This window comes from Panthera tigris, chromosome X (assembly GCF_018350195.1).
Source record: "Panthera tigris isolate Pti1 chromosome X, P.tigris_Pti1_mat1.1, whole genome shotgun sequence".
Lineage (NCBI taxonomy): Eukaryota > Metazoa > Chordata > Mammalia > Carnivora > Felidae > Panthera > Panthera tigris.
Window position 1 is genome coordinate 54475661 of NC_056677.1, and position 25957 is coordinate 54501617.

Here is a 25957-nt window from a genome sequence, read left to right on the forward strand (position 1 = left end):
TGGAGGACAGAAGGGTTATCCTTGTATCTTAGAGAAGCTGGCACACTACAGCTGATGCTTGCTTGGTCTTGAGGCCTCAAGATCACTAACTGACTTTCTCTGTAGTGTTCATCTACTGTTTGGTGATGGGATCTCCATAACTCAGAGATACTTAAAGCACATAGTTTTTTCCTTTTTGCTTCTAGGCCTATCTACATGTTCACTGCTCCTTTTTTTTTAGCAGCTTTTGGTATTTCTTGGTGTTTCCAAGGGTGGTTGGATTCTCAGGGTGGATCTCTTAAAGACTGCCTTCAGGCTATTAACTAACTGCCCATTAACAACTAGAATAGGCCTTTCTTTGAACCTGGTTCATTTATTGCTGCTTTTGGAAAAGTGCACTTTGCTAACTGCTTCAAGAATCTAAACCTCTTGCCTACTTTTAGCCTAAGAAAATATTTATAAATATAACTTTCCAGAAAAGGACCTTCTCTCTGATGAATTAGCTGTGGGTTTTTCACAGCCCATAATTAGAGTAAGTGCACAGCCATCTCTCACTTTTGTCTATACTTCCCAAGGATATACTTAGAGTTTCCAAGGTGTAATGAGAAAGAAAGAATTGCCCTGACTTGCCATCTTATCTCCTAACCCTCCCCTCCTTCTCACTGAAACCTCCTATTCCTCCCCAAACATTTTTCTTTTTGCATTTTGCAACTCTTGAGTCCTCAGTTTTTAATAAATGACATTGGCACCTGCTTACTCCCTCTTTTCCTGGACCATGGAAGATGGTGGGCCTTTCAGGAATATCATGTAGCAGCCAAACCCAGAAGAGGAAAATAAACCTGGAACATGTGAGAATCTAAAGTGTTCAACATTTTCTTCAGAGGTTACTTTAGCATATTTGAGAAGTCTCTTTCCTACTAGAAGACTGAACTTTACATCTGAGACTCAAAACTGTTAGCATTTCTGCAGGTTTTAAACAACCTCCAGGATTCTCTAGTTGAAAAAATGGCTCAGGGAGCCCATGGCTATGATCTGATGTCATCATGTACACTATGAACATCTTTGTGGTTTCCAGTGTTGAAGACAGTCTTGATGACAGCTCTTTTGTCATTCTCTATGCTCAAGAGCAGCCCTGAATTGCTGCTTCTGGATCACATGTTCTGGATGCAAGAGAGTGATTCCAGTGATGAAACACTATTCATGGCATGGGTCTTTGGAAGACAAGTTTCACAGCATTTATTCATCCATCTATTTATCTGTTCATCCTTCCAAATAGCCAACTAGCTAGTCCTTTCATCTTTCCATCAATTCACTCATCTATTTATCCATTTGGAAACTATTTTTTAAGATTATTTATTTATTGTTGAGAGAGAGAGAAACAGTGAGAGTGACCATGTACATGAGCATGCATGAGTGGGGGAGAGGGACAGAGAGAGGGAGAGAGAGAGAATTCCAAGCAGGTTCCTCACAGTGCAGGGCCAGACATGGGGCTTGAGCTCACGAACCGAGAGATCATTACCTGAGCCAAAATCAAGAGTCAGATGCTTAACCGACTGTGCCACCCAGGTGCCCCCATTTGGCAAATACTTATTGAGTGCCCACTCTGTGCCAGACACTATGGTAGATATTTTGAGGAGCAAATCTCTGACCTCAAAAATTTAAATAAAGGGAGACAAACGGTGATAATACATCCTAAAGGATAAGAAGAAATTACTAGGAAGAAGTTGGATGAGACAGAAGGGAAGGGGAATTCAAGGCAAAGCACACAGTTTGAATAAAGGCACAGAGACATAAGAAAAGCACATTGAGAGTTTGAGGAATAGTAAGTAGTTTAAAATGGCCAGATCTGGGGAAATGGGGATGGTAAACTAAAACCACATCGAAAATGGGCTCCATTATTATGCTAAAAGATTTGAAGTTTAGGAAGCTGAAGATCTATGACATGGGATAGACCTACTCATGTATCATTTTGTGTGTCTGTATGGGTTTTTTTTCCTTCCAAGATTTTATTTAATTGAAGTTAGTTAACATAGTGTAGTATTGGTTTCAGGAGTAGAATTTAGTGATTCATCACTTACATATAACACCCAGTGCTCATCCCAACACGTGCCCTCCTTAATGTTCATCACCCATTTAACCCCTCCCCCACCCACCTCCCCTCCAGCAACCCTCAGTTTGTTTTCTATAGTTAGGATTCTCTTATGATTTGCCTCCTTCTCTGTTTGTTTGTTTGTTTGTTTTTTAACGTTTATTTATTTTTGAGACCGAGAGAGACAGAGCATGAACAGGGGAGGGGCAGAGAGAGAGGGAGACACAGAATCTGAAACAGGCTCCAGGCTCTGAGCTGTCAGCACAGAGCCCGATGCGGGGCTCGAACTCACGGACCGTGAGATCATGACCTGAGCCGAAGTCAGACGCTTAACCGACCAAGCCACCCAGGCGCCCCCCTCCTTCTCTGTTTTTAACTTATTTCATTTTTCCTTCCCTTCCCCTATGTTCATCTGCTTTGTTTCTTAAATTCCACATATGAGTGAAATCATATGGCATTTGTCTTTCTCTGACTGACTTTGTATGTTTGCTTTTTAAAGACAATTACTGGATTGGAAGTGTGGTATATAGGTCATGACTTAAACTTTATAGAAATACACAGTAGACCAGGTAGAGAAAGAAAAAAAAAAGTCTAGCAGCAAATTTTGCTAAACAGCTAGGATTGCAGCCTTGGTTCCTGGGTTAGTTGCCTCCATTTGGTTTGATACCTGCAAGTACTGACCATGTACATAAGTCCTTCCCTTATACAAACTTCTTGCCTTGGTCTAGGCAAGTGTTTCCTGGCATGGGTTCAATGACATGGTCCATGAAAAATGATTCTTAAGGTCAAATAATTTATACAAACCTACATATTATGGTCCTGCTCAGGAAAATTTATAGTATATTTTAGCATAACACAGACCTTGGCAAGTACTGCAATAAAGTAACCTGAGGAGCTTGGTAATTCAGGATTCCTAGTTTAATTCAACCACAGAAACACTTTTTTTTTCTCATATAACACCTGTTAATATCCTACAAAACCACTGTTTAATGGAATACACTTTGGAAAACTTGGGTATAGATAAATAATTTATCCTATAGGCAGACAACACCCTTAGCCCAAGTCTTCTATTTTGTAGATATGTATGCCATTGTTCACCAGGAGAATCAATCAAGAATGGCTTCATGACCAAGAGTAGACCATCCTCACCACATCTCAAGAGTATTACCAGAGGCCACTAAAACCACTAAAGTAAACCATGTTGGGTCTGCAATATTCTTTTCATGCATAAAACATTATTATACATAAAGCATACATACATAAAGCATACATTGTTATACATTATTATACATATACATACATACAGCATTATTGTCGAATTCATCTAATGGCCACAAGTACAGCTTCCTGACTCAAGAAACATGCTAGACCAGTTATTTCTGAGAAATATAATTACTTCCAACATCATATAGAATAATCAAGTAAATATTTTGGATATCCAAATATTCTTCCCTAAAAAGGTTACTAATCCTTTTGTGCACTTTTTAACCAGCCTTTCAACATCTATCCAGAACCTCATTGAGGTGCTACCATATAACCTTTTTGCTAAAGTAAGAAGCCTATAAATCACAGATTTGTAGAATTTGGGTCCCACTTCCCATCCAGTGATTGAATGCCCTCTACCTCTTTTTCATCAGGCAACAGAGTATCATAAAAAATCAATAATTTGTAACTCAGTTACTGGGATTTTCTCCCTTCTCCTTTGACTCTAATTAAAGCCCTAAAAATCTTCAGCTTGGAGATGCAAGTGGTAAGTCTCAATGCTACTCCTACACACGATTCTCAGATACCTGAGTGCTCCTACAGATCTGCATAACTGAGGAGCAGAATTGCCCCATGAACTTTGATATCAGTGTGCACATGTGACTCAGCACTTACAACCTCTTTTTCTTTCTTTTATGTTTTTGGATTTAAGAAGTCCTGTGGTATAGTGGAAATAGTGTAATGCACTCAGTACAGACAGGCCTCATTTCTAGTCCTGGCTCTTCCACCTACTATCTTAATGACCTTTGAGAAATCATTAGATATCTGAGCCTAAGTTCCCCAGCTGTAGTATGGGAATAATACAATCTTCCTTACATAAATGTTGTAAGTTTATAAAGAAACATTGTAGGAACACAACATATATCACTGTACCTTCCACCCCTATTTTGGATAATAATTGGCCTGTGTGCTCCCAGTCACCACTGGGGCCTACTCTTTACTATTACAATGTAGCCTTTGGTACTGGTTCCTTGGTTCTCTGGTCTCTGTATTACCTTTGAATCAACTCTTGAAATCTGTTCTCCATGGTCTAGATTGCCATCCTCTGGTTGATTACATAAATACTTGGTGACACATTGGAGGAAAAATGTTATACTTCTCTCTAATTATAGCTCTCAAGCAAACTTGTATGTGGAGAAACCAGAAACTGTATCTCATAATTCCTTCCAACTGAATTATCTGGGACATCACATACATGTTGTAGTCTGTCTTGGTAAATAATTTTTTTCTAGTCATCAAAATTGATGATTACCCATATCTGGTACTTCAATGAGTATCTTACTTGTAAATTTTCTATTTAAAATCCTTGAGTTTTTAAAGTGTAATAGGAGCAGAAAGATTTTATTGTTGTTTACTTTTGCTGTAAGTGCTCTAAAATCCATCAGTTGCTCTTGAGAGAGTAAAATGATGTCATAATTATTTTCTGAAGGCCGTAGGCAGAAAGCTAAGAGTACACAGCTCACAATAGGTCGTATATACAAAGGCAAGTATTTTCTAAATAAAACAATTCAGAAAAAAAATATTTGAAATAAAATAACTGCTTGTTTGAAAACATTTTACTTTTGATTTAAGAAGATAGCCAACTGCTCAGTTGGTTGAGCATCTGACTTCGGCTCAGATCATGATCTCACAGTTTGTGACTTTGAGCCCTGCGTTGGGCTCTCTGGGGACAGCACAGAGCCTGCTTCAGATCCTCTGTCACCCTCTCTCTCTCTCTCTGCCCTTCCCCAGCTCATGCTTTTTCTCCTTCTCTCTTTTCCTCTCTCAAAAATAAACATGAAAAAATTTTAAAAGATAGCCACCTGTTTTCACAAATTGTATAATGTGGTCCATAAGATCACAAAAGCGTTTAAGATATTTTCTTATTGAACCAAACTTATACATAGACAATTTACTTGAACAAGATGCTTTTTTAGAGAATTTTGCACATCCTTTGGGATCATGTTTATATGATGTAGAACTAAGGGAAAAAAGTACACAGCCACTCCGAAATCAGTAGAGCCTTCAGATTGTCTATTATTGATAATATTACCATGACAACAGGTATCTAGGAAGTAAACCAGAAACAGCATCACTACCCTGGATCACACGTTTTCTAGAATCAAGTTCCGTTTTCCTCAGTCTAGTTAATCCTGACCGCCCTTTTTAGATCTATTAAGAAATGTGTTTCTTTCCCCTGCTTAAAACCCCATTGGACCAATGGTTCTGTGGCAGAAGTAAAAATTGACATTTCAGCCTTCTAGCAGTCAGCAATATAAAAAACGTAAGCACAAATCCTGAGGAAATCACCTGCAGAAAATTTGGACAGGCATTTGGAGCTAAGAAGAAAATCTGGATCTTGACCAAGATAAAAGGTCACCCCAGGCTTGCAAGGGGTGGTGTGTCATGCTGGCCATGATGAAACTAAAAGAGACTGAAGACTCTCCCCAGGGTGCAAAATGAGGCATGAAAGCTTTGATTAGTGAGCTGTTAGGCACAGAGACAATAATTTCGAAGCATTCCCATCTCCAGGCTGAATAATAATGCTTTTAATATTATGGGATTGTTTGGCTGCTGCAAGAAATTCAGAAGACCAAATAGGGAGTCTTTGTTGGGCTCTGAGTAGCTGTAATGAGGCTGTTAAATTCTACCTCCCTTCTCTTCCTTCATATCCTCCACCCTCACCAACTAATTCTTGCCCGCTGTGTACAAAGAGGCACACACAAACATATATATATATATACACACACACACACACACACACACACACACACACACATATATATATGCACTTTAGTATATTTGTCAATAAAGCATCAAAGAGAGGGGGTAAAACAACTTTAAGTAGGAATTTTCCATTTTTTCCATCTTGCCTATCTTACAGGTAGGTAAGAAAAGAAAAAAAAACCCAGTCTAAAATTGCAGCCACCCCCTCTCTAAAAATTTTGCATGCTGCCTCTTACATCAGAGGACCTCACTCAGGCATCTGATTATGGGGACTGCTAGATGCAAGCCCATCCTTTAAGTTGCTACATTCAACGGTGTCTCTATTTCATATTAGAAAAATTTCCGGTTGGCAATTGCAAGCATCTCAAAACAACCAGACACCGAAGAAAGGCTGACCAACTTCATTCAGAATGAGGGCTCTAGAAGGTTCTAATGGATACCTTGGAAGTACCTGGAATCTGAATCTTAGGGCCTCTTACCCTTGCTCCTCAACACAGACTCCACCATTGGGGCTAGGGGCTACTCTCTTGGTTAATGACTCCCTTCAATGGAACTTATCATTTCCCTACTTCACAGGGATGTTGTGAGGACTAGCTCTAGAAGTAATATCAGTTATCTTTCATGTAGTAGTATCATGATTGTTGATTTATATAATATGACTTGGCATTAGCATAGTGCTTTTTAGTTATTTTGGCTTATATGTGATGGCACTCAGGTGGATGGATGCAGTGAAGCTCTGGCTTGGTTGCTCACTTTCCACAGTGTGCTGCCAGGAAGAAGCTTTGCTGATGGGACTCAAGGTGCTTCCTAGCCGAGGCTCCTATGGCCATTTTTACTTGGTCATTATTCAGCTCATGAGTTTCCCCTTACTTCCATTCTGCTGGACCACTGCCAAGGACTTAGATTTTAACCTCAGTCTCTATCACTGAGATGAAGGCAGAAGCTGATCCATATAAGTTCAGTAAACAAGGACCAGATTTCTGCTTCTCCTGAAGGAGCAGCTCTAAGAAGCCAGCTGGCCCCTCTCTCCAAACAGACCAGGAGACTAGAGTCAGTTATTTTCTCCTTATTCCCAAAGTCAAGGCGATTCTGTTTTCAGAAGCACATACTCTTAATCCTTTCATAAAGAGGGAGGAAGGCAAAATCTAAAAACCAGTGTCTACTTCTCTTATTTCCTATTGAAGTTATGATGAAGGAGGAAAGTGGATCAGACTGTACCTTTTACTTCTAGCCTTAGTACCCCATAATCCCCCACTACTCATTCACATCATTCACTTGCCTCTCCATCAGGTGTGAGGTCTTATTCTTTTCTCAAGCCAGCCTCCAACTTTGCATTATTCTAAGTGGAGAGACACTTAGAGTTTGTAATATCTTGATATTATCTGTCTCTGCCCTAAAGACTCCATATTGAAACCAGTTTCCTTCTTGTGGATGTGGAGTCTGTGAGACCAAGGGCAGACAAATATGAGAGTCAGAACTCTTTCTGCCTTGCCTGGGGCCTGCATTTCCCACTCTTATCCTTCTCCAGTCTCTCCACCTTCTCTCTCTCTCTCTCTCTCTTTCAATCTCTTCTCTCTCTCTCTCTCTCCCCCCTCCACCTTGCTCCCTCCCCTGAGTCAGCAACATTCTGGAAAAATGCCAAGGAAAGACTTCAGGAGGGAGGGGAGTTTGCCACTCCTTGAACAGAATTTGAATCTCTAAGCCAACAAGAGGTTCCCTAATGTGGATTGAAAGGCTAATGTAGTTTATTTTTAACTGCTTTCTGTTTGTTTGAACGTTGCATATTTTTGCTAGCAAATTTCCTTAATAAAGCCATTAATACAGCAATGGTATTTTCTTATTTACAACAGACTGACAGAATTAATGCTGTTAACTTTGAGCCTTTTTTTACTTTTCTCTCTCTCTTTTTTTTCTCTCCTTTGCTTTCCAGGTCATGCTGACCTGTTCAGCTTGGGCTGTTTCACATTTGTTTTTAATGTCAGTTTAAATGTAATTGTAAAAGCATGTATGCTCTAAATTCATGTAGTTACTTTTTCCAGTGGAAAAGCCTGGTATGTGAAAGCATTTCCAGGCTTTGCAATTTCACATGAGCAGATTTTTGATAATGACTTTGTGCCCCTCACCCAGGATAGCATCTGGACAGTGACCCCCTTTATTCTGGCTCACTAGTCAGAGAGAGACTTGGGAATAGTTTCTGCCAGATCCTGTGCTTTGGCAAGGATATGCAGCATTGCATATCATTCTATTATTAATTACGTTTACTCCTCCATGAACTAAAAACCACTAGACTAAATAATCCAACATAAACCTTGAAAGATAAAATTTGATATTCTTTTTGCAAGCTATTTCTCTGACTCAAAATTGGGTCTTGGAGGAGAATGGAGGCATGGGGGATAGGACCAAGGAGGCTTCTTGCCTTAGAAAATTTGGTATGCAATTATTAGTGTACACTTATAGTTGGATGCACCCCTTACTAATCTTTCATTCCATGCCTGCCAAGGACTGGCTCTGTTCCCTGTCTCTTGTCCCTGTCCTACTTATTCCCCAATCACCACTCATCTCCCAACTGCCTCTTCTCCCTATTCACATGCTATTCAGCCTAATAAAATGGAAAGGGTACCACCCTAGAAGTCAGTGTACCTGAGTCTTTTGTGATCTGCTACTATCTAGCTGTGTGACCTGGGGCAAAACTTGGCCTTCATTCTTCTCATATTTTAAACAGGGATAGGTTTGGATGGGAGAGGAAGGGATAGACAAGATCTGGGGCCTTCAAACATTTTCTTGGCAATGAAACCTTTTCTTCAAACAAAATCTGACAAAGAGTCCCAAATGTAGTTACAAACTAAAGCACTGCTATTCTGGTTTGAAAGAAGGAACCATGTGTTCAGACCCACTTTGCCTCTTCTCAGAGTCAAGGGATATGTTCAAGGTCATACATCCCATTAGACTCTGAATACCACCACAATAATAATAAAAAAAAACCCTTTATTGTAAATAACATTTTGGAACTTTGATATCATCATTGCATTGTGCCTCCTTAAGGTTAGTGCATTTTTTTCATCATGTTTCAGTCTTGAAGAGTCCTTCTGGTGGTGTAGAATCATCCCTCTACTCACAGGCACCACCACAGTGTCTGTATATTCTTAATTAAAAACCTTATTAATTAGGTATTAATACTCCACCTTACAGATGAGGAAATTGAAGTACAGAAAGGCTAGGTCTTTTCCAAAGTCACACAGCTAGTAAGCAGTACAGCCAGGCTTACAATGGATAGTATGGCTCCAAATTCTTTGCTCATAACTATTGCTTTTTATACATATATGAGAAAACTAAGTACAAAAGAAGGAAAAAGATGTCCCCAAGGAATTACAGTGAGATCCTCTGACTACAGTCCCAGTAGATGAAAAGATGGCTGGCATGATTTAAGTCAGAGGCCACAAACTGGCTTTCCTCAGGCCAATATTCACTTACAAAATTGTGTTTGCCAAGCACAGTCTTTGTTTAGAAAATTAACATAGATTGCCCCTAGGCAGGGCATCAATTACTTTTCACTGTCCCCAGCCCTGTTTATGTTCACTAGACTATTTTCCTCATTTACATATCTGCCTGACTAGTGAAGATATTTGAGATCATGACCCCTGTATTTAAGCACTGTAATACACAAGCACCTGCACGCACACATACTCAAATACATTCATATAAGTATAGCCTAGTCTGGTTTCACAAATAATTTGCAGCCCTGCACCAAACATATCTTTATGTTTACTTAGCACTTAGAATTACACGTAAGATCTGAATTCAGTGTTATAGCAAGTTATATGCAGAAAAAACTCAGTTACTTTTTTTCATCTAATAAATGTGTCATACTCTTCCCTTCTCTGCTGTATTTGGTTACCTTAATCCTTCTGTTCCTTCTTCCCCATGCCCGAGTTAGGTCACCTGCAAGCCATTCACTCCCTACTCTTTAGAAATGAATGGAGAGTAAAGAAGGGCTCACTCATTATGTGCCAAACAGTCTCTCTCATTTGGTTCTCATAAGTGTCCTAAGAATGAGGAAACTGAATCTCAGAAAATCTGAGAGAGCAAAGAGTTCAAAGTTATTAAGCTAGTAATTTACAGAGCTGGGATTTGAACTCAAAATTGTCTGACTCTGAAGCCTCTTATCTTGCCATATACCACACTCCTATAAGGAAAGTGTATTAGCTTTCTATTGCTTCATAAAAAAATCATCACAAATTTAACAACTTCAGTTCACAGTTCTGTAAGCCAGAAGTCTGACACCGGTTTCTCAGCTCACTGTTTCACAAATATGAAATCAAAGTATTGTCCAGCCTGCACTGTATTCTGGGGCTCTTGACCAAGTTCAGGGCTCTTGACCAAGTTCATTTGATTATGGCAGGATTCAGTTCCTTGCAGTTGTAGAATTAAGGTTCCCCTTTCCTTTCTGGCCATCAGCCAGAGAGAGGCTGCTCTGAGCTCCTAGAATCTGTTCTTATTCCTTGGCATGTTGATCCCTCCACCTTAAAAGCCAGCAACAGAGACTCTTCCTTATGTTGAACCCCCCTGACTCCATGAAGAACCCAGTCTCTTTTAAGAGTTCATCTGAGTAGGTCAAGCCATCAAGGATAACCAAACTTCAAATTCAGTTCAATTTTGAGCTTAATTACATCTACCCAATCCTTTTACAACAACAAGTAGATTAGTGTTTGACTAAATAACTGGAAAAAGATGTGTATACAACCAGGTATTGAGTCTGTTGGGTGCTATCTCAGAAGTCCATCTACCACAGAAAGTGATTTTTTATGCTCCAGATTTTATGGTGAGATATGAAGAAAAGAAACATCTTTGACCTTAGGGAGAGTGATTCCAGTTTTCTAAAACTTTGGGAACTTAACTTCACTTGCCTTGTCCCTGCCCATGGATAAGAAAGCCTCATTCTTGAGGTGGCAAGGAATTAGGCTGGAACAGCACCTAATGGTCACAGTGGCTATGGAAGCTACACACTAATAACATCTACCTCCCCTTGGGGATACACTGTGGAACCTGAATTGAAAAATCTTTTTCTGGTGCTATTAGAGACAGCCCTCATAGGGGTCTAATACCACCAGTATGAAAAGTGAGTTCTCCATAGGATCCAGACAGCAGGATCCAGACATCATGTCAGGTGCTCCAATCCCCCACAGAGCAAGTTGGGACAGGGAAGTGACTTGCCAGTGGCCCTTTGTTGTCACTGATCTGACCTGAGACTGAAAGACAGGGAAGAGATGCAAAACAGCAAACACCATTAAGACTATCCACCTTTACTATTCCTTTTCTCCTGAATTCACCCTCAATTTAAGTAAACCAGTGGGTCTCTGCCATAATAGGAGTTGGCAGGCCTGTACCTCACATGAAAGAGTTAGATCTGACACTGGGGCTCAGGTGCAGGAGGAAGGAGGGGTGTGGGGGTGGCCTTCATGGAAGAAAACAAGGCCTTGAGCATTGGGTAACAGCTGAGACTATCAAGCCTCATTGTCCAGCATTCCAAGTCGTCTAGCAACATGCTGGTCTCTGCTGCAGAAAGAGAACAGAGGATCCCCTGGCAGAATGAATGGAATCTGATTTCAATTACGTTCAGTACAGTCACCCTCTTCAGGCAGAGAGGCCAGAACACCTGGTGCAGCTTGGGCCAGTGTGGATGCAAGGACAGCACATTACCCAGGTCTTAGAAGCCAGTGGGAATGCAGCTTCTTTTCCTCAAGCAGATGCCATATAGATCTAGAGGAGGAGGATGTGAAAATACCAGCCAAGTTCTCATTAGCACTATGTAGAGAAGGGGAATTATTTCATGTTGATGGATTCTCCCCAAAGTATCTGCACATACTGCTCTTGCTTGTAATCAGTTTACTTAGGTCCACGAGTCATCACCCCACTGAGATCTCTGGTGAGAGAGTTGAGGTGACAGAGCATACTTCACTGATTGCATCAGCACCAATTGCTTTGTCCCTGTACCTTTCAGAAAAGCTCATAGATTCATCGGTATAAAATTTATTTAAATTCTTTTCTTCTTTATCAATAGCATGAATAGGGCATGACGAATGAGACAGCTGCCCCAGAAAACAGTCTAGATTCACAGCATTATTCCATAGAACTTTCTGGGATGATGGAAATATTCTATGTCTGTATTGTTGAGCACTTGAAATGTAGCTAGTGAGAATAAGGAGTTATATTTTTAATTTTCTTTAATTCTAATTAATTTAAATGTAAATCACCACATGTGGATAGTTACTGTGTTGGACAGTGCATATCTAGAAGAGATTCAGAGAGGCAAGAACTGTGACAAAGTAGAAACAAGTTAGTCAAAAAGAGAGCTGATATGGCACATAGAACTCTGGATCAGGAATAAAAGCCCTGGTTGCCAGTAGGTGATCACTCTTTCTGGACTCAGCCTCCCCATCTTTGACTTGAAAGTTTGGATTAATGTCAGAAGTCTCAAAATGGTAGCTAAGTACTAATTTACCTTTAGAATACAGAGGAGCTCCAGGAAGATTTTTCAATGTTACACTAATGCCTTCTAGGGTTGTGTGTATGTGTGCACGTGCATGTGCATGGTAGGGGCAGGAAGGCCAGTAGCCATTTACTCTTGTTCACCGAAGTTCCTACCATTCTCCTGTGCACACCACACACACACACAGACAAGCACACACCACTCTATTGCCTATGTAGACCCTGAAGGTATTTTGAAGCTGTGGCTCCTGGGTGAGAAGATTTCTGTAGACCTTTCCTACTTTGTCATTGTATGTGAATTTTAAGGCCATTATAGTGTCCCAAACCTGTTTCTACTTTGGGCACATGGCTGGAATATTTTCATAGTTTCCTGCCCCTTCCCTTCTGGATTTGATACTAGTTACTGAAGTTTGAAGTCAAGGGTGAGGATGGAAGTCAGAGGGAATATAAGCCCAGCCCCTCTCCTCAACTCTGCTGTTTGGCTAGAAGTAGGGTTCAGGCTTCAGAGACCTTGAGGAAGCAGCATGATACAGTAGAAAGAGCATAAGCTTCATAGTCAGCAAACCAGGTTCAGATTATTGGGTTCCCTTTCTTGATATCTGTGTTTCCTAAGTTTACTCACTTATAAAACAGGGATAGAAAATACTCCTAACTTCCTAGGATCATGTGTAAATAAATTATACAATGTGTTCATGAAGTGAGGCACATAGAAGACCCTGAAAAAATAGTTATCTTTAAACTTAGCAGAAGACCATGGTGGGGGAGGGGGAAAAAGTTACAGAGAGGGAAGGAGGCAAACCATAAGAGACTCTTAAATACTGAGGGTATTTAAAAACTGAGGGTTGATGGGGCATGGGGGAGAGGTGAAAGTGGGTGATAGGCATTGAGGAGGGCATCTGTTAGGATGAGCACTGGGTGTTGTATGGAAACCAATCTGACAATAAATTATATTTAATATTAAAAATAAATGAATAAAAACTTAAAAAATTAAAAAAATAGTTATCTTCATTTTTCTTAGTTACCTCAGGCATAGAGCTAATAACATCTCTGTCCTCTTTCAGATTGGAATGGGGAAGACATGGTCTGGCAGCTCCTGAGCTCAAAGCTAGGAACTGCTAGTGATGGGAAAGATGGGGTCTACCTTTAGAAACTGTACCAAGGGAACAGATCCAGGAGGCACTACCAAACTGTGCAGATGCCTACAAAAATCCATGTCAGCAATTGGTTCGCCACATGACAAGATATTTTGGGTGCCAGGCCTCTAGATCCGGGAGAAGATGGGCCCATACCTTCTATCCTGTGCCCTTGGTGGAGGTGGGGCATGGGATTTGACAGTGTGTGTGCATATCTCCTTAATACTGACTGTGCAAGCCCTGCAGAAATGATTGCTGGACGATGTCATCTTGTACTCTGGGTTGATTTTCTAGTCTCACCTGTTATTTTACCCTGAGTTCTCTGTGTTCCTCTTACACCACTAACCCTACCATTTTCTCCTCCTGTATCCTAGTTGTTGATCCAAATGTTTGATCCATCCTTGCATTGACTTACTGAGTTGCACTATGATTGGAGTTTCCAAGACTTATTTTTCTAATTAGAACTGAAAGTCAGTTCCAGAAGTCAGTTCCAGATCTTTTTCTATAGGATCCAGAAACATATGAACAACAGGTTTAGTTCTATTTATCCATTTAAATTGAGCAATCAAATTCTCTCTTTTATTTTTTACCTATTATTATTGTTATTTTAAAGGGATTAAACATAAAGTAGCTTATGGTTCTCCCCAGTACAACTGCCTATGCTAGGCCTCAAAGTTATAATCTTTTCAATTACTTATATTCCTGCCAATATAAATGCCAGGGAAAATAAAACAAAATAAACATCAGGATGCCCAAAAACCTCTATCTAAATTGTGTGTGTGCAGGCACAGGGGGAGGTTGGCTGTTCAGATTTGAGTTTGAAATTATTGTTGTTTTAAATAATGCTATTTCTATCATTCTTTCTGATGTCTGCCTCTTAGTATGGCTCCTATTTTACAGAGTATAGAGTCAGGGACATTCTGTTAGTTCTTTGATAATATTGGGGATTTCAGCCCTTTAGCTTCTTAATCTCCCCTTTGGTAAAGATGAAAATCAATATGTGTGTTACAGTGTATGTTCAACTATGGGTGTAAACATTTGACAATATCTGAGGCTGTTATAGTGTTCAGTAGGAAATGCTGTAACACGAAAAAATTCCCATTTATTAAATCCAGAGTGGGCCTGAGGAGAAAGCAAAATATGAAACTTTGGGTTTAGTAGGGATTTGGAATGATGAATCATTCATTCATTCATTCATTCATTCAACCAGTGTTTAAACTGAGCACTTGTCCTTACGGAGTTTAGATTCTGTAACCAGGGAGAATGAGCATCCTTATTTTCATAGCTTAGTCAACTTTTCTAACCGGGTAGTTGAGTTGTGTGTTTGGCCATTGATAATAAATCCAAGTTTCCTTTCCTTCCCAATAGCCCGGAAGCTGAAGAAACTTGGTAATCTGAAACTACAGGAGGAAGGGGAGGCTTCCAATGCCACCAGCCCCACTGAGGAGCCAACCCAGAAGCTGACAGTGTCACACATTGAAGGCTATGAGTGTCAGCCCATCTTTCTGAATGTCCTGGAAGCCATTGAGCCAGGCGTGGTATGTGCTGGACACGACAACAACCAGCCCGACTCCTTTGCAGCCTTGCTCTCTAGCCTTAATGAATTGGGCGAAAGACAACTTGTACATGTGGTCAAGTGGGCCAAGGCCTTGCCTGGTAAGGAAATGGAAACTAGGGGCATGGGATAAGGTAGATCATATTTAGTGAATTGTTCCTATGGGCCAGCGCCATGTCTGATCCTTCCCTGCCAATTAACTCATGCAGTCCTCACTATAACCCTGTGGAGGGAAGAGAATGGTATAATTTCCATTTTAAAAATAAGGAAAATTAATAAATCAAGAAGAGCAGCATTATGGAATATTCCATATTCCTCACATCAGCATACAGCAATCACGTTTGCATGTTCACCCCACATATACAGTCAGCGAATGACCCCATAATCACAGACCATGTGGACACCATAACCTTATATACCTTAAAATACTCTTCTACATGTGCACATACAGGCTCACCTGCAAAGATAGTTTTGAGCCTGACTGATATTCTGTCATCAATACTACTTTTAGGAACTCTTCTAATATAATATGGTAGAAAGAAGGGATTGAGAGTCAGAACACTTATGTTCTAGTTCTAGGTTCAGAACAGTTAGGTTCTTCTAACTCATTGTGTGACCCCTTCCCTTTCTGGGTCTCAATTTCTTCATCTATATTGTGAGAGGAGTAGTTTGGACTAAATTGATGGTTTTCAAATTTTGCTTCAAGGAACTCTTAGTGCTCTTTAAACTGCCTTAGGAATTATAGTGGGAGGAAATATTAGGTGATAGTGAAAGAAATACAAAATGTGTCTACCTTCTGCTTGGTTACCTCCAATGGTGGGGAACTCACTTTCTACCTAGGCCATCTGAGGTTTGAACTGGTCTGATTATTAGAATATTAGAGCTTGAAGAAACCTCAGAGTTCCTCTATCCAAGGATAAACTTTCCTTTAGCAGCCAAACTCTTTATTTCTTAAAAACCTTGTATACAGATCCAAGTAGAGCTGGTTGATTTAAAGCCAGTGCCTCTCATTCACTACCGTGAAATAAGCCTCAGGTCAATCCTACAGAATCTTAGGGCTCCAAGGAACATAGTTTGGAAACCAATGAAGAATAAATTCTTTGATGGTTGTCTTCATCCCAAAATTCTATAACTCAAAGATTCGTTTGAAACATGGACAACCTAAACTTGTTATGGAGTCAAAGATTAACATGTGTTCTAAGAATAACTGCCATTCATATGGAAATTTATGGTGAACAGAGCAGCTTCATTTGTATTACCTGATTTGATCTTCATAACAATCCTATAAAGTAGGGATTCTTTTTCCTATTTTATAGATAGAAGCATTAAAGCTCTAAGAAGTGGCATGCTTGGCCTACAGCTACATGGTCAGAAAGTAGTAGGACCAGAACTTGAGCCCAGGTCCCCTCCTAATTCCAAATCTTCTCCTCATCCCACTCTACCCATAGTCTGTGTAGTGCTCCTATAGTTCTGAAGCCCTGGGATTTATTGTGAGGGGTCAAAGCCTTATCCAAGCCCACTTGGATGCCCACTTCAAAGCTGCCTTTGAAGACCTTGCATGTTGGCTATCAAACCTCTATTTTTAACTCACAAGGCCCAGTCATATACCTTCCCTGCTTGAGAAGCTGAGGTCGACTAGCCAATACGATCACTGGGAAGAAGACCCAAGGACTCTGGTTGTGTATGCACTGTGCCAAAACAGAGAGTTCACAAAGGAAGGAAAAAATACAAAAATGAATAAAATAGAAAATTTCTTTAATTCTTATTACTTATTCAGCTGGATGTCTTAATATCCCATGTGTAACAGAGAATCAGTTTAGTCTTTCCTAGCTCTTGCCAACCACCTAAATTACCCTATTATATAGGAGAGAGAAACTTTTCATAGATGTGATTCCATTTAATCCTCAGAGCAGTCCTGTTAATCATAGAAGCTACTATTTCCATTTCAAATGACAAGGCTCAAAGAGGTTAACTAACTTATTCCATTTTGTTACTTAACAAATTAGAACCAGAATTTGGGCTCACATTCCCTGATTTCTAATTTGATGATGTTTACAATAAACTAGTGCAAATCATTATGGCAGAATTTGTATGATTCAGAGTCATTGGCTTTCCTTAGCCCAACCCCCAGAATCAGAAGCCCTCTCTTTAACATTAACAAGTCTGCAAGTCAGTATCAGTTCACCATAGCTCATCCAAGGAAATGATCTCTGACCCTGGGTTTTTTAAAATAGTAGTTCCAAAAGAAGCCAGTTACCACATTTATAAGAACTGTTATTATCTATATGATTGATAATTACCTTCTAGTTCTAGTTATTTGCTCATTCAACAGATTGCATTACTGTCCTGTGCGAGCCACCATGCTAGGCATCTACTTGAATAAATTTTCTTCTTTTAAGTTTTCTGTGATGGTGATCATATAAGTAAATTGCCTAGTATAGTACCTGGACTTTAATAAATAATAACTATCAATTGGCGGGGGGGTGAGTAGATGGTTTTCAGTACATTTGTGATCAGATGCTTCTGATTTGGAATCTTCACTATATACTAGTTGTGTGACCCTGAGCTAATCACATGTCAACATGTGCTTTTGTTTTTTTTCATTTGTAGAGATAGTAGAACAATCACTAACTTGCAAATTGTTAGCAGCATTCAGATTAAGTATAAAGAGGACCTAGTACAGTAGCTGAAACCATAGTAGATGCTGTGTAAATGAGGTCATTATTATGAGGCTTGAATACTAAAGACACTGCTTTAACTAAAATCAATTTAAGCTGCCACCAGCCTTGCTTAGAAGCTCCTGCATGGGTCCCAGGGATGAATTATCTTATTTGAAGACCTTAGTTATTGAATGCATTAGCACACCAAAGATTTCCTACCTGGCTTTTTCTTTGGACATGTTCTCCAAGAGTAGATGTGGGACTATAGGTTTCCACTTCAGATTGCTAAGAAATTATAGTTGCCTAAATTTTATCAAGAAAACAGAATCTCAGTGAAACTACTTCTGCTCCCTAACCTGTTTGGTGTGTTTCAAAACTTGAGAATAACTGCTCTTCATTTATCCAGAATAGCCTAATACAATACCAAATAGGTGTTAAGTGAAGGTGTACTGAAGGAAACCTGTAGGCTGGAGCTACTGTTTCCTCAAGTCACCCCTTACTTAATAATCATGATATCTGAGCAGGCAACTTCAAAGCCTAAGCATTAGAAAACAGAGTTAGGTATTGTAATCATATTAGACCTATAGGAAAATTAGCCTGCTATGCTGCTTATGTATACACAGTAATTAGGATTGAGTTCTAAGCAGGTCTCACTAGGACCATTAGTATTATTAGTTAGTTAGTATTACAGTCAAACTAAGCTTTCCCTTTTTTCTCCTCTTTGTTAGCTCTCTGGCATTTCAAGGAGTGAAAAAAGCATCAGTATTGACAGCTTCCTTAGTACTTGTACAGTTTAATCCTCATTTTCCCTACACATCCTCTTATTCACACACTCAGCAGCCAAGTCTTTGCTTGCTTCCACTCCAGAGGCTCAGGTTTCAAGCTCCTGGGCCCTTTCCCCAAGGTATGTTCCATGCTCGATCCCTGCTTTTTGTGTCCTACTAGGAAGAGTCAGTATCAAGAGTTCTGTGCTACAGAATGACTTCTGTCAGGAAACACTCTGGGGTCTCAGACTTCAGCTAGTCTGTCAGCATATCACTACAGTGAAGATAGGATGCTAAGGCCTGGGAGCTAAGATTGCAGTCACTCAATTGAACTGCAATGGTGGTGATATGAGGACTCTAGAATCCCTGATGTCTGGTAGGGTTGGAACAGAGAAGAGAGAAGATAAGAGAAGAGAAGAAGAGAAGAGAAGAGAAGAGAAGAGAGAAGAGAGAAGAGAGAAGAGAAGAAGGAGAGGAGAGGAGAGGAGAGGAGAGGAGAGGAGAGGAGAGGAGAGGAGGAGAGGAGAGGAGAGGAGAGGAGAGGAGAGGAGAGGAGAGGAGAGGAGAGGAGAGGAGAGGAGAAGGGAAATGGGGTTTTGGGGCGGACAAGGACCAACTAAGCAGAACGACATGTCTACATAGTGTGCACATCAGACCTCGGTCTATGGCTACCAAAAGCTCATGAACTTGGTAGTTCTTGAGTTGTGCCCTTCAGCAGTAGAGTGGAAAAGGCCCTGAAGAGAATTAGTTTTAGTCCCAATTCACCCACACATAGACTATATGGCCTTGGGTAAGTCCATTAACTTTTCTAGCCCTCAAATTCTTTGTTAGAAAAATGAGTGTCATATTTTCTGCTCTCTAGGGTTATTGTGAGAGTTAAATGAGGTCATCAACAGGAAACTTAGAAACTTTATCTAAATTAATGGAAGCATTCCTAATGAGGTATAGCAAAACAAAATTTCTGAAAATTCTGGATATTTGGGGGGAAAGAGAATTGAGATACTGGTAGAAGACAAGCTCTGAGGTGATTCTCTAAGCATCTAACTGTCTGGAAACCTCCAGAAGAATATAGCTACATCGGATCTATCTGTGTGGTATTGTGGAAGTAGCATCTAGGAGCTTCTGCTCTCTGAGATTAAGGTAGATAATTTGGAGATCATTGGATTCCATTTTATAAAATGAAAAAAATTGGGAATCCTTAGTCCTCTTAATTACTATTAAATTAAATAATAAATGTTAAATGAATATTTCAAAAATGTGTACTCAACTATCTGAACTATGCTATGTACTAAGGAGAAAACATGAAATAGGGATGGTTCTTGTTTTCAGGAATCTACAAGTCTTGTGGAGGAGATAGATGTGTACATAAGTAAATTCCAATACTGTGTAATAAGTGTTGTAATTGGGTGGGGCTACACAAAGCTCAGTAAGAAGGTGAAACAAGAATCATTGTCTGCTTAGATGAGTTGGAAAAGGCTTCACAGAGGAAGTAGATTTTCAGTGAAAATTTTAAAGATGAGTAGGTATTTATCATATGGAAAGCCTAGGGAGGGAGGAATACATTCTAGACAAAGGCAACTGACTATGTAGAGATAGCAGAGATACGGAGGCATGAGAAAGTATGATGTGTTCAGCAAACTAAGTTTTTCAGAATAATTAGAAGCTAAATTATGAAAAGATAAGTGGCAAGAAATTAGTCTAAGGAGGCAGGTCATAAAGAACTTATTTGTGTATAATAATGGTAGTAGGGCAGAAATGGTAGAGTAGGGAACTAGCAAAGTCAGATTACTTGTTGAGTACAAAATAATGGACAGGAAGTGAGTCCTAAAGAGGATCAGAGAAAAGATAAAGAGCCTGAAGGTGGTATAGAGAAGGCAGTGGCTGTCAAATGCATTCCAACATATGCTGATATGTAATAATATTCATTTCCCAGGATTGTTAGAAGGGAAAAATAAGTATATATCTGGAAAAGATCTTTGTAAATTGAAAAATGCTGTTCATGTAGGAGAAATGATTATTACACTTCATCTTCAGAAAGGCATAGTAATCAAGAGCACAGGCTTTGGAGTCAGACTGCTTGGCTTTGAAATGTAGTCTGCCAGTCACTAGCCTTACAATCTTGGACAAGTTTCTTAACCTTTCTGTGATTCACTTTTACTAATTCACAAGATGGGGCTACTCATAGAACCTAATTTATTGGACTGTTGTGAAGAATAAATGAGTTAATATAAGTAACATACTTATAAAAGAGTTCACTCATTGTAAACAGTGTTAGATTATTATTCTCTGCCAACTGACATATTTTGCCTCCATTATCATCTCATTTGAATAGCCTAGTGAGGTAGAGAGAGCAAGGAATATTATCCCCACCATATAGTTTATTCTCCCCCTGTTCCTCAGTATTGATGGTCCCTGGGACTCCTCAGAATCTGCTAGAGTTTCAGCAATTCTCAGCCCAGCAGATGGCTGGGACTTCACTCAGCCCATCATTGCCCAGTCTGACCACTGCCTCTGCCCCATCTTCAGGCTTCCGCAACTTGCACGTGGATGACCAGATGGCAGTTATTCAGTACTCCTGGATGGGGCTTATGGTGTTTGCCATGGGCTGGCGGTCCTTCACCAATGTCAACTCCAGGATGCTCTACTTTGCCCCTGACCTGGTTTTCAATGAGTAAGTGCTCATGGGCCCAGAACTCACATAAATATAACATCCTGGCCAGATCTTTTGGTGGTGATGATGGTAATGGGGGTAATGGTGGGGGTGGCCCATTTGTCCTATAGGTGAGGCAGTAGAGGCTCCAGCCAACCTGCCCAATCTGAGGTGGCTTTGCCTTGCTGAAAAGCCACCTAGTAGGAAGCAAGGGGGGGGGGGGGGAGCTGGTGCTGAGCCATTCCTTTCCTATCCAAAACCAAGTATCTTGGCCATGGTTATGACCTGCTTTGTAGATTATCTCAACCTCATGTCAAGGCCCCTCTCCTTCACTGTAAAACAACTAGGGAATGGACAAAGGACTCTAGCTGTGAAAGCTGAAGTTCCTGTGGTCCCTTTCCTACCACTGAGGGCTACTGCCAGTCACCATTTGTTGAGCAACTCCTCTGTGCCAGAACTATACTACGCACTTTCAAAATCCTTCCCCATTAAGTCCTCGTGATAACCTGATTTCCCCTTTTTACAGATAGTATTTTTTTAATGGATGGGGAAAATTAGGCTTAACAAAATAAAGTGACTCACCGAAGGCATGTTGGTGGCAGAATTCAAAGTATGTCTGTATAACTCACAGCTCCTATACTGCCTCATGGTGGTAGATGACAAGGAGGAACAGCTCCACCATTCTCTAGATATGCAACATTGGCTTAGCTACTTCCCTTCTCTTTAAAACAGGTTTAATTAATGCTTGCCCTGCCACTAGCTCTATTTATCTTTCATGAATTAGGCCAAGGGCTCAAATTTTGGAATTATACTTTTCTCAGCTAAAATCTCTGCTCTATAACATCCTGCATCACAGTCTTTGGGTAAGACGTAACTTCTCTGATCTTCAGTTTCCTTGTCTGTTAACAAAATATAACTTTCTTAAGTGGCTTGTTATGATGACTAAAATTGGATGTAAAATGCCTGGCCAATAATAGGCAAGAAATAAGAGAAATACCTTGCGAATACTCTTTCCCTAATTCTGATAATCTTCTCTATGTCTGCTGTTTGAGGTCCCTTGATAGCATTGTGCATGGAGCTGACAAAAAAAAAAAAAAAAAAAAAAAAAAAAAAAAAAAAAACAAACAAGCCTTCCCAAGTACCTTGAGCTAGTTTCACCACAGAGAATCCTTTTGGTCAGGGTAGGAGTTGACCTTCCTTCCTCTCCAGCCCTCTAACCCAGAAGAGCCTTAAAATAAAATGTACAGACTACTGGTTCCTTCCAGTACAGCAGGGCCTTATGGGGCAAAATGAGTATCCCCAGCTGCCCTCTTCCAACCCAGCCAACCCTGGTAGCCAGAAGCTAAGAATAACCATTGGGCTTTTGGCACAACCTGTTTAGAGGTTTCCAGATCTCGAAAGAGTTACCTATGATGCCATCTTCAGGGGCAGGCCTTTAAAAGCTCTCTTCCTGTTTAACTCTAACCCCTACCCTCCTGCTGCCCTCTAGTGATTGAATTAATACCCTGGGCTCCTGCACCACCCACCTCATCTAGAGCCCTTAAACCTTTGCGAAGTGATAATTGTTGTTTTCTAAATCTTCACTTCCTTTTCTGCCTCTGTGTAAGTAATGTGGCACCCCTTCTCAGCTCTCTGGCCCACTCCCATGTATTTCTTCAGAAGGCACCACAGGGGCAGAGTCCTAGGCCCATCAAGCCCCAGGGGTCCTGAAACAACAGAGCCCCCATTCCTCATGTGGGAAGCTCTATTTTAGAGCTCTTAGAGTCTCTTTAAACATCTAAACCAATGTTTCTCAACAGGGATACTGTTGACATTTTCAGAGGAATAATTTTTCGTTGTGTAGGATGTTCTTGCATGTTTGAACATGTTTATGTTTAACATCCCTCATACCTGCCTACCAAATACCAAAGAAGATGTCAATAACAACCCAAATTTACCACATATACATCTAGCACCCAGTAGGGAGGCAGCACCCTCCAGTTTAAAGCCACTAATTATTGCTAGCCTCTTCAAGATACTAATATGGAGAATGAAGCCCATAAAGAAAGTCAGGAACTCTGAGCCAACCCATTTCTGATCTCTCTGACACCAAAACCTGTCATAAGCACTGCTTTCTTCTTTCTTCCTCTCCTATTTGTGGAGAACACATGTTGTGAGGGTGATGGGCTTGAACCCTAGCTGTGTGATCTTGAATAAATTACTTAACTTCTCTAAACCTTAGTCTTCTCATCTGTAGAATGGTGAATACTATGATAATGGCACCTTCTTACATGTCATTTATTGAACACTGACTATTTGCCAAGCACTGTGCTCAGTGTTTTCCAATTTTCATCTCTTCTTTTCTTCACTGTTGTTTATTCTCCTCTACCTCTGCCCTCTTCCTGAATATTCCATTCCTGCCCCTTTTCTGCCTTCCACACTCTTCTCCCTTTCTTCCCATTAACTCTTTCCCTACTCATTTTGTCCTTTATCCTTCTTGCTACCTTCCCCTCTGAATTCCTTCCCTTGCCTTTCCCCTTTTCTTCTCTATTTTCCCCACATTTCTCTGTCCTTGGGGTTTGCAGCAGTGTTGCATCAATCCTCCACATTAGGACCATAATTTTAGTGGTAAAAAGACTGTAGTGTTATCGTCAACAGAGGCTTGGAAGTACAGTAAAGACTGGAGCAAGGTTAGGTCCCAGTGTCAACAGATCTCCTTAAAAAATTCTCTATGGTGTGAAAGGCCTTGGAGCAACACTGCTTTGGTCAGTTTACTTGAAATACTATCTAAACATTTCCTCTTTGTAGCTGGTATCCATCCTGAATTGAATACACTATCTGCCCCCTTCCCTTTTTCTCTAGGCCAGCCCAGATCTCTCTGAGATAGAGTGTTGGGCTTTTACCTAAACAGTTCTAGGGCTGTTTATCCTGTGGACAAGGCTAGTGTTTTGGGGACCAAAATGTCAAACCACAGCCTTCAAGCCCAATCCAGGGTCTTTTTCCTCACTACTTAAGTGGGTGTTGGACTTCCATTTCCTTTCTTTACAAGATACAAAATCAGTTTCTCTCTCTCTCTCTCTCTCTCTCTCTCTCTCTCTCTCTCTCTCTCTTTCCTACACACACACACACACACACACACACACACACATGATTTCTGATATGTTGAAAATCAGGAAGACCAACTAGCAGAAAGATGCTGTATCTTCTTAGAGGCTTGCCATGGCCAGTCATAAAACAGAGAGGTTGCCTGCCCCCCTGCCCTGAGAAACTGTTCAAGCCTTGGCCACTTCCCTATATAATTTATAAGTGATAATGTGATGATCTGTTGACAAGCCACTATAATAAAGGCAGCTCACATGTGTTTATAACTCCCAAACTGTGATAAGGAATAACCATTATATGAGGGAATAGGCTCCCCTTCAGGGGACATTTAGATTGGACATTCAGAAGCACTTCATTGCTGATTTGATAAGCATTGGAACTCATTGTGAAGGGATATGGGGAATCTTTTCTGTTTTATTTTAAGTGATAAAATTTCTATAAAGGGAAATGTCATTTACACCAAGAGACAGGGAAATTGACAGGATAAACTACTATGGTCACTTGGGAATCCTGGTGTCCTCACGTTAGGAGTTGATTCCTAAAGCTTATCTCCTAGAAATTCTCCAAGTTGGGATGCCTGGGAGGCAAGTTCTGGCTCTGGCTGTAGCTGGAATATTAGAACTGTAGTCAGGGAGACCATGTGCTTGGCCCATTGTGTTCATTTGGTTAGGCTTTCCTGTCTCTGTCTCAGGAAACAGGAGGGGCACAGGGACCTGGAAATTCCATGTGCTAACCCATATCCTGGGCAGGGAAGATGAGTAGTTATCAGGATGTCAGGATTTTGGAAGAAAAAAAAGAACAAGCTTGTTCCTTATCAATAAAGCACCAGGAAGAGAAACAGTGAGCTCTTTTTAGAGAACCTGGGTTGGGGAGGGCAACCAAAGCTTATTGTTAAGCCCTCCCTTAGTCCCTTCCTTTCTCTGTATGTCTTCTCCCCAGGTACCGCATGCACAAGTCCCGGATGTACAGCCAGTGTGTACGAATGAGGCACCTCTCTCAAGAATTTGGATGGCTCCAAATCACCCCCCAGGAATTTTTGTGCATGAAGGCACTGCTGCTATTCAGCATTAGTAAGTGCCCGGAGAGACAAAAAATGCTCCTGGTGCCATAGGGACTAAAAAGGGAGCTACTTTTCCCACTAAAGATTTATCAGAGAGAAGCCAGCTCCTAGGCATTTTCCTTCTTTATTCACCCTCCCTCTTCCACTCTCCCTTAGCAAAGAAAGTCATCTTTGCTAGAACTCAACCTCTATTAGATCCCCACCTATCTCCAGTCTTTCTCTGGAACAAGGCTTTTGGAGCTGGCTGTAGCAGGTCTCTGAACTTTGCCATAGCTTCTACCATAGAAACAGGCAAGAACCACCTAATATTTATTGCAGAGCAATAGTAGGAGATCTATGTAAGCAACTAAGATAGGATTTATTAGGCAGCCAATAATCTTTCTTTAATGTCTCTTCAGAATGCTGTCTTGGCACCTGTGAGAGGAAAAGGAGGCAAATTTTGATATTAAAAGCTATATATTTTAATTGTCTAAGTCAGGGCTGGACTTTGACAACATAAAAACCACAGGTCATAAGAAGTGTGTAGATGAG

General features: G+C 40.5%; 1 protein-coding gene across 1 annotated transcript in view; it reads left to right on the forward strand.

Annotated features, from left to right (window-relative positions):
- AR (androgen receptor) overlaps positions 1–25957 on the forward strand; it is a 180153-nt gene that overhangs the window by 146519 nt on the left and 7677 nt on the right. The window contains exons 4-6 of the mRNA XM_042974553.1: positions 15025–15312; positions 21162–21306; positions 25306–25436. Coding sequence (XP_042830487.1) covers positions 15025–15312; positions 21162–21306; positions 25306–25436 — 564 coding nt within the window. The remainder of the gene's footprint in view (positions 1–15024; positions 15313–21161; positions 21307–25305; positions 25437–25957) is intronic.